This window comes from Pelodiscus sinensis, chromosome 2 (assembly GCF_052426305.1).
Source record: "Pelodiscus sinensis isolate ZL-2025 chromosome 2, ASM5242630v1, whole genome shotgun sequence".
NCBI lineage: Eukaryota > Metazoa > Chordata > Testudines > Trionychidae > Pelodiscus > Pelodiscus sinensis.
The window spans coordinates 153,369,943-153,386,562 of record NC_143053.1 but is presented as its reverse complement, the minus strand read 5'-3'; the positions used below and the strand labels follow the sequence as shown (position 1 = coordinate 153,386,562).

The following is a 16,620-nucleotide window of genomic DNA, read 5'->3' as shown; positions in this document are numbered from 1 at the left end:
TATGTGTTTGTAAAGTGTTAAGTGTATATAAAGAATTGACTTTGTAAGAATTCAAGGTTGGTTCTTTCTTCAGTTCTGTGCCTAACATCTGTGTGTGCTACCTGGAGTCTCACACATTCACCAAATGATTATTGCTGTTTTAACCATGCTTCATTTAACTGTGAGTTTTAGCTCCCTACCTCTCATTTATCGCAATTACAGTACAGTAATTAACAAGTATATGCAATTTAATGTAGCATAGGAGACTAAAGCATTAGCAGAAAAACGCTTGTTCAAATATTTGTCAGTTGTATTTTGTTAAAATGTGTTTACCTGATATCTGATCTCTGATGATGATGTATTCCAGAAGCAAGCAACCCTGCTCAGAATTGATTTATACAAAGCAATCCAACTGCTTTTCCTAGTGTTTGCACAGGTGCATTATCAAGGCAAGTGTATAGAAACTGTGTCTAATCTTATAGGGTTATATTGTGCCTGTTAGGCACTTCCTTATGTTAGGGCAGGTGCAGAATGGCACGCCCTCAGTGCAGATCCAGGAGGAAATGGGCTTGTTGCAGGAGGAGCATAGCTGTTGCTATGCCCTGCAGTAAGTGCAGCCTGTGACCTGCCTCCCTGGCCTTTGATTTGGGGAGTGGGATCATGGTCCCACCTTTTCTTTATCCTCTTTTGGAGTATCCTGGGCACAAGGATGCAGTCTCTGCACTGGATGGCAATTGTGCCCAGATACATATATGTTGTGCTGGGACACAACAGGGAACACTTTACTTCCCCAGCCCACATAGAGCAGCTGAGCATTTATCAGGCCCAAAGGTATTCCTGAGGTAGCTATAATATGTGGCATAGATATGTGGTAATTTTTATTTTATGTACAATGTCATGTCCTGTTGCCTTTCATTCTTTGGATGAGCTTGTTTTAAAAGTAGCAAGCTGTTTATTTAGAGTCTAATAAAGTTCACAATAGACTATATAATGCTAATAGGAGACACTAGCATTTGCATTTACTTGTACAGTGTCACTGCTGATTGTAGAAAATGAAACCCTGACTATAGAGATTTTTGTAGATATTCCTAAAAGTCCCCACATGCTTTAAAAATGACACTGTATGCTTTATATGATATTCTGATGCACCCCATTAGTAAAACCTTTGAGCATAGCAGCAAATATTTAATTCAGAGCCCTTTCAGAAGTGTATCTGCTCTGATGAATGAACAGCCCTTCCTAATATAGGTGTACATCTATTGCTGAAAGCTACTGAATCTGAAAAGAATATGGAATGAAAAATACTTATACCTGGATTTTTATTAGCTGGATGATAGAATCGCCTCTAATGCTAAGCTCTTGTTACAGAGGAATGTCTAATTCTTAGGTTTTTAGATCAGATAACTTACAGATTAATTGCTAGGTGTTTTTGCTGTTTTACCAGTGTTTTGGGCAAGGTATCAAAGAAAAAGCCCTTTCTTATGAGAGGTTTGCAACTTTGGCTTGAAGTTGAGTTTTTGTGTTTTGTTTTAATATGAAAAGGGAAGCAGGGTGATCCTGTGGATCCCTCAGGACACTGAAGTGGGAGCAGCTATTGTTTCTTAGTTTTGGAGGGACGCACTGTTTTGGACTGATTGAGGAAGTTACATCAGCATGCATAATGAAGCAGTGGGAGAGCTGCCTGTACTGTTTGGAAGTGGACACTATCTGTTCTCACGGTCTGACAAGTGGGCAACTGGCAGTAAAGAATTCTTCTTGAAAACATTTACTGTGTGTAAAATCACACATGCAAAAGAGAAGAAGGAAAGCTAGAAAAAATGTCAAGTGAAATTATTAGAATGTCATGGACTTCAGTACGGTTTGCATTGTCTTGACAAAGTGGATTTTATGGAATCATTTTTTACATTGAATTCACAACAGAGTAAGTGTCAACATGAATCACCGAGCTACAGCCCGGAAGACAAGAGGTGATAATTATCTGAGCATAAAGGTATGTGTAACACAGAAGCTGTCAGAATAATAATAATGTGCATGGTCATAAAAAGTATGTTTATTGACACCAGTAACCATTTTCTAACTATTTTGGAAAAGGAATCCAGAAGCCTTCTATTTTAGATGTTCAGTTTTCCACTCCTGTTGCAATCAGATAAATGAAGACAAACTTCTCTACATTTTTTTTAAATGTAAATGACAAATACACAGTTGGATAAGAGTAACTCAGTGCCTTTTGGTTAGCTGCATGGGAGAAAGCAATACATGTAGAAATAAGACTGATCATCTGCTAACTCAGTGTTGATAAATAGTTCTTTAGCTCAGAGCTGTGTAAAAGGAGCTTGCAAACTGCTTCTCATTGTGGGAGAAAAGGAATTTATTGCCTTAAGACTATAGACTGGGGCTTATATGTAGGAATGTCTGTTGGCTTAAAGAATGAGCATGGTTAGTAAAACAAGATAATCTTTTGAGTGTTAGATAAAAGAGCAGAAGCTGTTCTATATTTTTATGTGAATTGTTAAAATGTGTTGGCTTGTCGTTGAATCAGCTTTTACTCAGAGTTAAATTGAGCGTTCCCTTTGGCAAGTCGACTTTTACTACTCAGCAGTTCTTTAAATCATACTCGATATTTTGATAACATTAATTCAGAATAAAAGTGCGTTAAAACATTTGCAGTTACAGAGAGGGGAAACTGCATGATTTTTAAAGCTTGTGAATCAGATGAGTTAACCAAGATGATATTTAAAGTAATATTTATTTAGAAACAATGGTAATATTCTTAGGATACAAACATTTTGTATGTTCTAAAAGGGAATTTTAAAAATACATAGCAGTAGGTGAGCCTGTTGCAGTATTGAAATATGTATTGCAACATTTATCTCATAATGAGGATGCTTTGTAATAAGTTCTATTAATTCATAATTTGCCTAATGTTAGCTGATGCTGATTACAGCAGAACACAATAACCACAATAAAAGTTTGTTGTTTATAAATTACTGTGCTACTGTCCTGCTGCTTAAGATGTAAAATTGAAACCAAATGAACATTCGCAGTCAAAATTTGTTGAAAAGAACCCACTCAAGTTAGTAACTTCTCTCACCGTCTGGCCTAATGTGTATTCTTTTTTCTATATAAATGGGATATGGAAAAACCCTTTGGTTTCTTAATCATATGCTTGTTTTATACACTGACCAAATGTTAAGTACATGAGAGTTTTAAAGCATATGTGGAATGCTTCCAATGGTTCACAGCAAAGTTCAGCAGCTTTGACCTCAGTCAGGTGCACAACTGGGGGAGATAACATTTAGTCAGCTTGACATGTCAATCTATTGTCTTCCAGAGTAAGAAATGCTCTCAGACTAGTATTCTATGATCCAATGGTTTTGGTCTATGTGCGCCTTATTAAAAATTTGGTTTATCACTTTCTGTATGTGACATGAGTTAATATTAATTTCGCTTGAGGTGTCGATTGAATACTTTTTCTAATTGAGCTTAAAGAATGTCAGAGGCAAAAATCATTAACCGGTCATTTGACTTTGGGCTTAAATCAGCAGGTGGGCACAACTTTTGTTCTTATTGTCCATTGATCTACAGTGCTTTAGTTGCCATCGTGCAGCAAGTGGATGTTTGCTAGTGTGATAAAATTTTTATATGAAAAGGAGTTCAATTTTGGCTACTTTTACACCAAGTAAAAGTAACCTTTGTCCGTCCTTAACAGTAAGGCTATGTCTACACTGGCATGAATTTCCGGAACTGCTTAAAACGGAATAGTGTTCCGTTTTAAGTTTTTCCGGAAAAGGAGCGTCTACATTGGCAGGCTGCTTTTCCGGAAAAGCCCTTTTCCGGAAAAGCGTCCGTGGCCAATGTAGACGCGCTTTTCCGGAAAAGAGCCCCGAGCGTCATTTTTGCGATCGGGGCTTTTTTCCGGAAAAGACTATTGGGCTGTCTACACTGGCCCTTTTCTGGAACAGTGTTCCGGAATAAGGACTTATGCCCGAGTGGGAGCAGAATAGTTTTTCCAGAATAGCGGCTGATTTTGTACAGTAGAGCATCGTTGCTTTTCCGGAAATTCAAGGGCCAGTGTAGACAGCTCGCAGCTTATTCCGGAAAAGCGGCTGATTTTCCGGAATAAGTGGCCCAGTGTAGACACAGCCTTAGATTATGTAGGTCAAATAAAGGACAGTAGATCTATATCTAATTTTATCTGTTTAAAATAATTATATTTTGATTTCTCGAAACTGATACTACTAGCAATACTGTAGTGTGGCCCGTTTGTTTGTGGCCCACTGTGCGGTTTGGGTTTATGTGGGGCTCAACACGTGGCCCATGGGTGGGAGCCAAAACAACGTGAAACGCGGCTTACAGGATCAATCGGAAAAGGCTTCCCCAGCCAACCGATCCACATCTAGACTACTGCGCTGTTCCGGATCAGCTGATCGTAGGCACAGCGTGGTGGCCATGTTTATTTTAATGAAGCGGGGATTATTTAAATCCCTGCTTCTTTGCCTATGCTGGATAAAGTAGTTTACATGGCTCCGTCGACGGAGCCATGTAATCTACACTACGAAGTTAATTCGAAATAACGGCCATTATTTCGAATTAACTTTAATAGCGTCTATGCATGCCAACCGCTATTTCAAAATTAATTCGAAATAGCGGAGCGCTTAATTTGAATTTGGTAAACCTCATTCTAGGAGGAGTAACGCCAAATTCGAAATAGCTGTTTTGAATTAAGTGCTGTGTAGACACTTAATTCGAAATAGGGGACCTCCAGCCTTTCCCAGGGAGCCCTGGTGGCCATTCTGGGCACAACCAGGAAAACTTACTCTCCTCTCCCCCAGCCCCGGAGCCATTAAAGGAGTAGACTCTGGCCACAGTGCCTATGCCAGCCCAGAGCCAGCAGTGGCCACCGGGGCCCCTGACCCAGTGGCCCCAAAACATGAGCCAGCAAGCCACTGGCAGCCAGCCCTTCACCACTCCCCAGGAGCAGTCTGCCAGCTCCCAGGGGCCTGACAGGCTGGAGAAGGCAGGTGCGTTTCTGGTCCAGGGTGGAGAACATGGACTTTATTCAGGTTTGGGGGGGATGCCCCCAACGTCCATGATCTCCGCACTAGACGGAGGAATGCGGCCATCTATGACAGGATAGCTGCCAGCCTGGCCACCAAAGACCACATGCGAACCCAGGAGCAGGTTTGCATGAAAATCAAGCTGGTCCGGCGAGACCCCAACCCTGAGCCTTGAGCTTCCCCTCCCCCTTCTTCCCCTTGCTTCCCCCTTCCAGCTCCCTCCTCCCAGGTTTCCCCTTCCTCTCTCCCACCTCCTTTTCCCAGTCTCCCCAGAGGTTCATCCTCCCTCCCCCCAGTTTTGTTCAATAAACCCAGTTTCTGTTTTTGAACATACGTGTCTTTTGTTTGACATCAGGAAGGGGGGCTAGGGAGGGGTAAGTGGAAGGACATGAGGGAGGAATGGGGCACGAGCCCCTGGTGGGGAGGACAGGGGTGGCTCTGAGGAGTGGACGCTCTCCCGCAGCGCCTCCTGGATCCTGACAGCCCCCAGATGGACCTCCAGATGGCATCCTGCAGCAAGTGCAGCCGGGCTGATGGCAACGATCCCACAAGACGCACCTGCATGCCCAAGAGCAGCACTGGCTTCATGTGGCTGAATGCTGTGGTGTCCCGAGTGTGGGCGCTCAGGGCACTCCAAGACAGGAGTGCTTTGGTGTCCCTCATTGAGGTAGACAAGCAAGTGGGGAACCCTGAGAACTGTCTGTCTGGGGTGGGAGTAGGGTCCCTTTAAGCATGGAGCTCAGTTAGCCTCAGGCAGCAGCCCCACACAGTAAATCCTGACCTGATGCCCTGACGGCACTAGTTCCGGCCAGCCTTAACTTCGGTTCAGGGTCCACTCAGTGTGGAAGCGCTATTTCGAAATAGGTTTTGTGTGCAGATGCGTTAATTCGAATTAGCTTAATTCGAATTAAGTATTTTGAATTAAGTTAACTCGAATTAACGCTGTAGTGTAGACGTACCCTTACATATTGTAGGTAAATTAGATAGAACCCCTGTGGTTCTGGGCAAGTCCCTATACTCTCTAGGTTTCAATTTCTTTTTCTGTAACAAAACTTACTCTGGACATAGTGAGGTTTAATCCAGTGACGTAGAGAGGGGGAACAGGAGGAGCAGTTGCCCTGGGTGCCACGCTAGGGGGGTGCCAATTTAGCTGCTGAATGTTATGTTGTTAACTTGTTTATGATTATTTCCTATTTTGCATATATTCCAACAGTCAACTGTGAAAAGTTTCAGCAAAATCTTCAAAAGGTAAATTGGACGATAGTTATGTTATACTGAAAGCGTTGAGGTTATACTGCAGGAAAGGTAGTGTGGCAATTTCTCTTGGTGAGACAAGTTTGTCGAATAAAATATATTATCTTATTCATTTCATTTCCCTAATATCCTAGGGCCAGTACAGCTACAATACCACTGCATACAATGTGTTTCAGGCCAGGTTACCCTGGGGGAGAAAATCAATGCAAGATACGCAACTCCAGCTACGTCAATAGGGTAACTGGAGTCCACGTACCTTGCACTGATTTTCTGAGGTGAACCCATAGTGGGAGGTCGATGGGAGAAAAGCTGCCATTGATTTCCCTTACTCCTCAAGACAGCATGGAGAACCAGCATCAATGGCAATTGGGGCTTTTTTGCGGAAAAGCGCGTCTAGATTGGCACGAACACTTTTTCGCAAAAAGTGCTTTTGTGGAAAAGCGTCCGTGCCAATCTAGACGCTCGGTTCCGAAAATGCTTTTAACGGAAAACTATTCCGTTAAAAACATTTCCGGAAAATCATGCCAGTCTAGACATAGCCCATATGATTTATAATGGGGTGATGTTGCAGTGTGTCACAGGCCACACTCACTTCCAGCTCTGCCACATTTCCTCCCTCAAATTCAGAAAATGCCTAAAATGCAGAAAAATATATTTCCCATAGAACGTCCAGAAGTGGGAGACGATGCTATGTTTGCACCTTCTTGGTGGTCTCTATGGGTTTGGATCATTTGGGCTAGAATGGACCATTTTAATGTTTTCACGTAGCTAAAACTCAAGTAACAATAACGCTTAATGGCAAGGCAGAATTAAATAGATAATTGATTAAGTGTCTCTAGATTCCTTGATACGCAGAAGATGGTTGCACATAAGTTTCCCTCACTTCTAAATTTCAACATTGAAAGTTTAGGCCTTGCTAGCTTGGGGGATTGGAAAAGATATTTGAAGTTATTTCAGTTGCTTATGGGAGCCTAGCTTAGTAATGACTGAAAACAATTGCTGTCTGTTGGCCTATGTAGCATGAAATGATGATCGTATCAGTCTGTTTCCTGATGGAGACATCTCCACATTGCAAAATTTGCTCCACCCTAGCAGGGTCAATGTAGAGTTGTAAGCGACACAGAAATTAGGACTTCCCCTTTGACCCCAATTACTTTCATATCGTGGATTGTGCCTGTGTTTTGAAAGATGACCGGGTTTTCCTCATTTTCCTCATTTAACATGAATTTAAATCTGTCAGATGATTCTTTGTCAGAAAAAAATAAATAAATTCAGCAGGTCATTGTCTATGAGAAGCTCTCAACTTTGGAGACTGCTTGCTCCTTGGTCCAAAATAAACAATGTTAGTTGACGTTCAAGCCCTGTCTTTTTAGGTTTTTAGGCCTGATAATGCTAATCATTGTGGGTAAAGTAGAGTATAGATGGAGGACAGATTGTGCATATTTTCAAAATGATCTGTATTTTTTTAAAATGGTCTGTTTCTCTTTGTTACGTAAACACATAAAAAGCAAGATAAAATTGGTTTAAGGAAACTGTAATATAAATAATACTTTGACTAGATAGGTTAGGAAGAAAGTTCCTGGACTGCTTGTTCAGAATTAGTAAGATCCCTATTCAGTGATTAAAAACCACCTTTGTTTTATCAGGTTGCAGAATTCAGTCTTTAGCCAGAACACAGTAAACCAGGGGTGGGCAATAATTTTTGGTGGGGGAGCCACTCCAAAATTTTGCGAAGTGGTCAAGGACCGCGCTTTTCTGTGGAGAGGGTACAGGGTCTAGGATGGAGGTTAGGTGCAGGAGGACACATGGGGTAAGGATCTGGAGTGCAGGAGAACGGTGTGAGGTCTGAGAGGGAGTTTGGGTGAAGGAGGGGGTTGTGATCTGGGTCAGGAGGTCAGGGTGTAGGGTCAGGGATTCTGGCCAGGGGGAAGAGTATAGGAGGGGTGCAGGGTCTAGGAGGGAGTTGTGACCTGGGGCAGGAGTGTGTGTGTGTGTGTGTGTGTGTGTGTGTGTGTGTGTGTGTGTGTGTGTGTACACAGAGGGTTTGGAAGGTGACTTGGAGGAGGGAGTTGGGGTGTGGGAGGAGGAGGGGCAGGGGTGCCAGAAGCAGGCTGTGGCTGGGAGGCGCTTACCTAAGCATCTCCCGGCCTGCAGAATCCCCAAGGCAGGCCGGGCTCCCTGCCTGCTGCAGCTCCAGAACATTGAAAATGCAGCCTGCTCCCTCCACGTGGCTCTCAGCTGCAGGAGGGAGAAAGGCATGCGCTGCCTCCATCTCCCAGGCCAATCTCTCAGCTCCCATTGACTGGCTATTTCTGGTGAATAGGAACAGAGGATTGGGCTGGATGAGGAGATCACGTGATGCCTCCCCCTCCCTCTGGAGTAGAGAATCACACAGAGCAGCCCCGCATTCCAAACATCGGCTTTTGTGTGCCTGAGGGTCCTGTGAGGGGTGTCCATGGGCCGGATCCAGAGGCTTGGCAGGCCAAATCCAACCCACAAGAGGTATCTTGCCCACCCCTGCAGTAATCCCTAGCAGGCACCCACTGATGACAGCAATGGAATATGCTGGAACAACTGAGGAAAATGAAGAGTGATTTTAATCTTAATTCTATCGCCTCCTTCCCCCAAAAAAGTAATAATCATATTAATCTGTCTCATTTTCTAAATGTAAGAATCACGCCTCCCTTGTGGTAGGTGCTCTTATTACAATAACTCTCTGACGAGCACAACTTTTCTGAACAGCATGAAAAGTATTCAGTGTTGATAAACAGGCAAAATATCTTGAGAATCAAGCCATTCAAATAATTTTAATACTGAATTCCTCTGTAACGTGAAGAATCAAGCACTTGCTAAGAGTCATTAAGTTAGAATCAGCATTTAAAATCCAAAATGAGAGACTAGCAGTAAAATAATTTTAAAATATAACACTTGCAATCTTATTTGGGCTTGAATTGTTCATTACACAGACAAAAGCAATGTCCAGCATAGCCAGGTGTTTCCTTTACAAGCAAAAATGGCCAAAACGATTTTTTTTTCTTGGTGCTTTATGGTCATTTGACCTTTTCTTCTGTTGAAAAGACAACACAGCCTCAACAATGTGTCGTTGAGACTGCATCTGCTTTGCCCCTTTGTTTATGTGTTGAAGTCAGCCTTCTCCTTTTAATTAGTGGCATAAATAAAATTATAGGCAAACTTCAGAGATTTTATTTTGGACAAACTCCAAAGAGCAGGCTGCTCATCTCAACCTTTTGAAGTCTCCTTTCTTCCTGCCAAATTCTTTCCTCCTTCACATGATTACTTCATTGTCTGCCACCTTATCCATAGAATCCTGCAAATCGGCAGGAATTCACAACCATGGATGTGGGTGCAGATATCCGCAGCTCATTTGTGCAGATACAGATGCGGATACAAAATTTTGTATGTGCACAAGGCTCTACTTATCCAGATATCTGAATCTATCAACCCTTCTTTTATCATCTTAATATTCACCCACACGCACGCACACCTTTGTGTTTGTCTGGTCAAGTCCATTGTGGCGGCTTAACTGGTGTAGCAGATTCTGCTCAGCCAGTTACTGACAGAAAATCTTGTGCGTTATAGGGCTTTCTAGGTTGGTGTGTTCTAGAACAAACTGCTCATTAGGCAGGTTTGTAGATGAGAGATAGGCCTTATAGGCCTGGGTGTGTGGGGAGCACGCCAAGTCTCCTTTTACCACCAGGGGCATGCAGTGCCTAGAGAGAACTGCCAACTGTTGAGAACAGCTGGCTGTTCTCTCTAGGCACTGGGGAATGTGAGGAAAGAACTTCATGTGCTCCCCTACCCCCAGGGCAATCAGGGTCTGTGGGCGGAGAAGCACAGGAAGTGTCCTGGCCCTACCCCTTCTGGAGCAGCCTGGGGCCAATTGAAAAATTTGGAAAGTGGCTTCCTCTCTTCTAAATTATTGCCCACTCCTAGCCTAGAAGCAAGAAGCAGTGTACTCCAGGCCCAGGGAAACTGAAGGAGCACTCCTAGACAGCTAAGCCAGCCCTCTGAAAATCAAGTCTGTCCTGTGGCTTTATACTCTGCCTAGGTGGTCCACCAATGACCTACCTTGAATGTGGGAAAACATTTTTTCTGGGTCTGTAAATTGGACCCACCCAATGAACTTTAAGCTCTTAAAATAGGCAGCTGTAATTTAAGAGAGATGAGATTCCTATCAACTGTGTGTCTGCCTCCCCTTAAAAAAACACTGTTTCAGGATGTGGCTGAAACAGTCAATCGTACTTAATTAAAAAAATATTTTTGTTTCGATTCCCCAAGAGAATTGCACATACGTCGATTCAGAGGATTTGTTAGTTAGTTAAGGACAGTTTAGCAAAATTGGAGAACAAGGGCTGTACTTTTCTTTGTAGAACGAAAAAACCCTCCACTTCTGGTGTATAATCCATTAGAACTGAGATGTAAAAGACTGACCAAGTCCCTTCAGTAAATCTATAATTGGAGCTTTTTTTAAAGTGATACTGTACTAAAATTATAGTCCCTTCTGCCACCCCTCACCAATCCAACTTCTAGGGAAGATCCACGAAGCAAATGCAGAGTCTCTTCTACAAATGATCTACCTAAAGATCTATTGTCTTGCTCTCTTTTTGGTACATTTACACAGCAGTGCAATTTCAAAATAAGCTATTTCCGAATAAAAACTCCAAAATAGCTTATTTTGTAATATCATACCTACACTGCAAATGCTCATCGTAATAGCAGTGAGCTATTTCAGAATAGCTTGTCCACACTGATTGGAGCCTCAGTTGCATTTAAGTCATCCTCCCGGAAGCACTTCAGGCAGGGCATCGGAGACTTAAAGGGACCCACCGGTACAGTTGTGTCTCAGGCTTCTCTCCTTTGCCTACTTCCTTGAGGGACAGCAAACCCATTGCACTGCCTGCTCTGATTGCCCTTGCAGACACCACAGCACTTCTGCCATCGAGCCAGACCTGTTGCAAAGCACTCACCAGCTCCTGGACCTCATGCTGCACCTCCTGGTGCAGCTTTTGCAGGCTGCTTTTGTGGCTCTGCAAAACCAGGAGCCATCACTCCCTGCGGGGCACATCTTTATCTCTCTCCACATACTGCTCATGCAGCACAGCCCCTCCTGACATCCCCTGCACACCATGCACCACTGCTTCTGGCGACTGGTTACCAGTTCCCACTGGTGGGACCAGATCGTCATGGAGTGGTGGGATGACCAGCAGAGGCTCTAGAACTTCTGCACGCAGAAGGATGCCTTCCTGGAGCTCTGCAAGTGGCTTGCCCCTGCCCTCAGGTGACGGGATGCCTACATGTGACCTGACATCTCCCTCCAAAAGTGGGTCGCCATTGCTCTTTGGAAACTCTCCACACTGGGCAGTTACCACTCCATTGGGAACCAGTTTGGCATGGAGAGACCAACCATTGGGCCGTGCTCATGCAGGTATCTCTCTTACTATGCTATTGGGAGGGTGGTGAATTGCTGGAATGGGATTCACTACAGAAGGGGAGGGGGGGGGGAAGAAGCAGATAAACAACAACAAAAGAGGTTTTCTAGACCTGGCTTCATAAAGCCCTGCAAGGGGATGGTGTTAGTTGGGGTTGGGTCTGGTATGTGGGGAAAGAGGGGCGGGGGTTGGGCTCCGGGATCTCCCAAGGGCTCTTGCAACCCAGTGATTCTCTGTTTGTCTCCTTCTCTAGGTGGGTGAGGGCCATCAATTCCATCCTGCTGCACAGGCTCATCCTTCTGGACGATGTGGTCCCTATCATCAATAGCTTTACCGCCATTGGCTTCCCCAACTGTGGTGGGGGCCATTGATGGCACCCACAACCCTCTCTGAGCCCCCAGCCCCTGGGCATCTGATTACAGTAACTGGAAGGAGTGCTTTTCTATGGTCTTGCAGGCTGTCATGGACCTCGGCAACCACTTCACAGACATTTATTTTGGGTGGTTGGGGAAGACACATGGTGCCCGCATCTTCTGCAACACCAGCTTCTACCAGAAGATGCATGCCGGCACTTTTTTCCCTGACCACACCATCAGGATCAGGGACATTGACACACCTATGTGCGTTGTGTGGGACACAACCAACCCTCTGCTTCCCTGGCTTGTGAAGTCCTTGGTGGGGTCCAGATGTCCAGTGTAGGAATGTTTTATCAGCAGGCTCAGCAGGGCCTGCATTGTATTGGAGGATGCCTTTGACTGTTTAATGGGAGGTTCTGCTGTCTCCTCACTCGGCTGAACCTCAGCAACTGGATTGTCCCACAGGTGGTGGAGGCGTGCTGTGTCCTGCACTACCCATGCGAGAACAAGGGGGAGATGTTCCTGCCAAGGTCGGGGGCGGAGGGGTAGACTCTGAGTGCCTTGCTAGGGCTTTGGAGCAGCCATGCACAGCTGCAATTTGTCAGGCTGATCGGGGGCTGTGCACATCTGGGAGGCCCTGAGGGAGAGTTTCAGACAAGGACAACTGTGAGACTCTCCTCTGGGCCTTCTCACAAGGGGCCTTTGCAATGCTCCTCTGTGTGCCTTTCCTCCTCCCCTTTCTTTGCCCTCCCCTCCCCTGCAGTTACAATAAGGCAGACTCTTTGGTTTGTAACAATGAAATCTTTTTTTTAATTTGGGGTAAATAAAACTGGGGAGGGACTGGGGAAAAGAGGGAGTTGAAAGGGGGAGGTGGAGCTCCAGGATGGGTCTGGAAGTGGTGCCTGCCTTGGGCAGTCCTGCTGCCTCTTGTGTGGGGTCCTCGGTGGCCACTGAGGGTGATAGAGGGACTGTGGGGAGAAGCCGAAGTTGCAGGGGCAGGAGTGGGGACGAGGGGGGGATAGCTGCTGGACCACTCAATGGCAGTGACTAGGTGGCTACTGGTGGCTGTGTATGCTGCATATATGCTGCGGGTCCCTTGTGCCAGCTTTCACCAGGTGGTACAATGCAGCTTCTGGTCCACTTCCTACCGCTACATAGTCTTCAGAAACAGCTGGAGACTATGTAGGCAGGTGATGTGTTCCTGCTCCAGGTCCTTATGGGCTTGTCTGCAGCAGCTCTCATGGGGTCAGGAGGCTAGCGCAGAAGGTGTTGTGGGTGCCTAACTCACAGCTGGTCCAGCTGGAAGGACAAAGAGAAGGGCAGTCATCCCCAGAGACAGATCATTGTCTTTTACAAAACAAAGAAAGACATACTTTGTAAAGCATTTTTGGTTGCTTGGTAGATTAAAAACACAGAATTGCTTCACTGGGATTCAGTTTAAAAGTTACAATGTATGGGAGGGAGATACATGGGCTCAGAGCAGAGGAGTCCAACAAACCCGAAAATAACCTGCTCGCATCTGACTAAGCATTCCCTGTTCTACTTGCATACTTGTTGTTCCAAGGTTTAGTCCTTCCCTAGGCATGGAGATCACTCACAGTTCCATGCCTTGTTCCTGCCTTAATCTGTCTCTCCAAGCTCTCCTCTTCTCATACAAAGGTTACAGCAGGATGGCCCTGCTTCAATTAAAAAACTCACACTCTGTTTACATTGGCTCTCCTGGCTCCCTGCCAACACGTCTTGGAGACTCTCATGGACCCTCTGGGTTTAACCCTTACAGGCAGTTTAGTTGACTGAATGGCTGGGATGTCCAGAAAAGGGTAGTACCTCTCCCACTCATCACAGCACCCAACTGTACTTCAGTTCACAGTAAGAAAATGAAAAAAGTGTCACCATGGCCCATCAACCAAGTAGAAGAAGCAGTGGGAGATAAAAACTCATCATTTAAAAAGTAGAAGTTAAATTCTAGTGAGGAAAATAGGAACATAAAATGTGTCGAATGAAGTGTAAAAAAAGAGAAATAAAAATAAAAATGGAGTTTGAAGAACAGCTAGCCAAAAACTCAAAAAGTAATAGCAAATGTTTAAGTACGTCAAAAGCAGGAAGCCTGCTAAACTACCAGTGGGGCCCCTGGATCAAGATGCTCAAGGAGCACTCAAAGATGATATGGTCATTGTGAAGAAACTAAATTAATTCTTTACTTCGGTCTTGACAGCTGAGAATGTTAGGGAAATTGCCAAAACTGAGTCAATCTTTTTAGGTGACAAATCTGAGGAATTATTCCAGATTGAGGTGTCAGAAGGAGAGGTTTGGGAATATATTGATAAACTTAACAGTAACAAGTCACCAGGACCAGATGGCATTCACCCAAGAGTTCTGGAAGAACTCAAATGTGAAATTGCAGAACTATTAAATGTGGTTTGTAACCTATCCTTTAAAACCGCTTCTGTACCTAGTGACTGAAAGATAGCTGATGTGCCACTGATATTTTTAAAGGTGATCCTGGCAATTACAGACCGGTAAGTCTAACATCGGTACCGGCAAATTAGTTGAAACTATAGTAAAGAATAAAATTGTACTTTATGTAATTTGTTGGGGAAAAGTCAACATGATTCCTATAAAGGGAAATCATGCTTTACTAATCTACTAGAGTTCTTTGAGGGGAGGGGGGGGGGGTTAAAAAACAAGTGGACAAGGGGGATCCAGTGGATACAGTGTACTTAGATTTCTAGAAAGCGTTTGACAAACTCCCTCTCCAAAGGTTCTTCAGTAAAGTAAGTTGTTATGGGATAAGAGGGAAGGTCCTTTCATGGATTGATAACTGGTTAAAAGACAGGAAACAAAGGATAGGAATAAATAGTAAGTTTTCAGAGAGGAGAGAGGTGTCTAATAGAGTCTCCCAAGGGTCTGTCTTGAGACCAGTCCTATTCAACTTACTTATAAACCATCTAGAGAAAGGGGTAAACAGTGAGGTGGCAAAATTTGCAGATGATACTAAACAGTTCTAGATAGATAATTAAGACCAAAGCAGACTGTGAAGAGCTTCAAAAAGATTTCACCAAACAGTGTTTAGGCAACAAAATGTTGATAAATGTAAAGTAATGAACATTGGGAAAAAATAATCCCAACTATACTTTCAAAATGATGGGGACTAATTTAGCTCTAACCACTCAGGAGAGAGATATCTTGGAGTCGTTGGGGAGAGTTCTCTGAAAAGATCCCCTCAATGTGCATCATCAGACAAAAAAGGAAATAGAATATGAGAAATCCTTAAAAAGGAATAGAGAATAAGACGGAGAACATCTTATCGCCTCTATATAAATCGATGGTATGCCCACATCTTGAATACTATGTATCTCAAAAAAGATATACTGGCATTGGAAAAGGTTCAGAAAAGGGCAACAAAAATTATTAGGGGTTAAGAACAGGTCCCATATGAAGAGAAATTAAAAACACTAGAACTTCTCATCTTAGAAAAGAGAAGACTAAGGGGAGATATGATAGAGGTCTATAAAAACATGACATGGGTGGAAAAAGTGAAAAGGAAAAGTTATTTACTTATTCCCATAACATAAGAACTAGGGGTCACCAAATGAAATTAATAGGTAGCAGGTTTAAAACAAACAAAAGGAAGTTTTTTTTTTTTCATTCATTGCAGAGTCAACCTATGGAACTCCTTGCCACAGGATGTTGTGAAGTACAGGATTTTAACAGGGTTCAAAAAAAGAACTGATAAATTCATAGAGGTTAGGTCCATCAATGACTATTAGCCAACATGGGTAGGAATAGTGGCCCTAGTCTGTTTCTCAGAGGCTGGAATTCAATGACAGGAGAGGGATCACTAGATGATTACTTGTTCTGTTCACTCATCTGGCATTGGCCACAGTGAGAAGACAGGATACTGGGCTAGGTGGACCTTTGGTCTGACCCAGTATGGCCGTTCTTATGTCTAGGTTGAGAGCCTGAGCTCTAAGCCTAGGTACAATGGCCACACTTTTATCTTTAGCACACTAGTTTGAGTCCGAAGACTGTGATCTGTCTGCCAAGATTGGGAGTGGTGTTCTTTTAATTTTTTCATCCATGTGCAGAATAAATTTGCATCAAGGAATATGCATATGTGCACCACCAGTAGAAACATTCTGCTGCTCGAGGGCGTGCTGCTAAACAGCTGGGCAGCATTTGAATCTCTCCTGGGTGGCCACTCAAGTGCTCAGCTTACAGGGCATTGGCTTGCTCCCAGTTGCAGGGAGTTGTAGTTAAATGGTTTAGCGATGAGCCTGGCCTTATCAGTTAATCTTCACAGTTACATGCAACTCTCCACCCTTCCATGCTGCTGCCTCTGTGTCAGTTGAAGAAATAGCAATCAGTAGTACAAGCTGGCTCCCTGTAAGCACTAGCTCCCACAGAGCCACCTTTCCCTACCCACGTTGCTGCCAGAGGCCACCTCTGATACAGCACGGGAGGAGGGGGGGAAGAGGCAACCAGTTAAAGAGATGGCTCGTCTGTGAGCACGGGCTCCCACCT

The 16,620-nt window shown here is 44.1% G+C and overlaps 1 protein-coding gene across 3 annotated transcripts in view; it reads left to right on the top strand.

Moving 5' to 3' along the window:
• The first annotated feature begins 1,344 nt into the window (after window positions 1-1,344).
• Window positions 1,345-16,620, top strand: part of PLEKHG4B (pleckstrin homology and RhoGEF domain containing G4B) — a 132,157-nt gene continuing 116,881 nt past the window's right edge. For 2 of the 3 annotated variants that reach the window (XM_089776488.1, XM_089776487.1), the window contains exon 1: window positions 1,346-1,969. In XM_089776488.1, the coding sequence (XP_089632614.1) occupies window positions 1,913-1,969 (57 nt within the window). In that variant the 5' untranslated portion in view covers window positions 1,346-1,912. Of the gene's footprint in view, window positions 1,970-16,620 lie in introns of all 3 variants that reach the window. The other variant, XM_089776490.1, reaches the window with a different exon arrangement.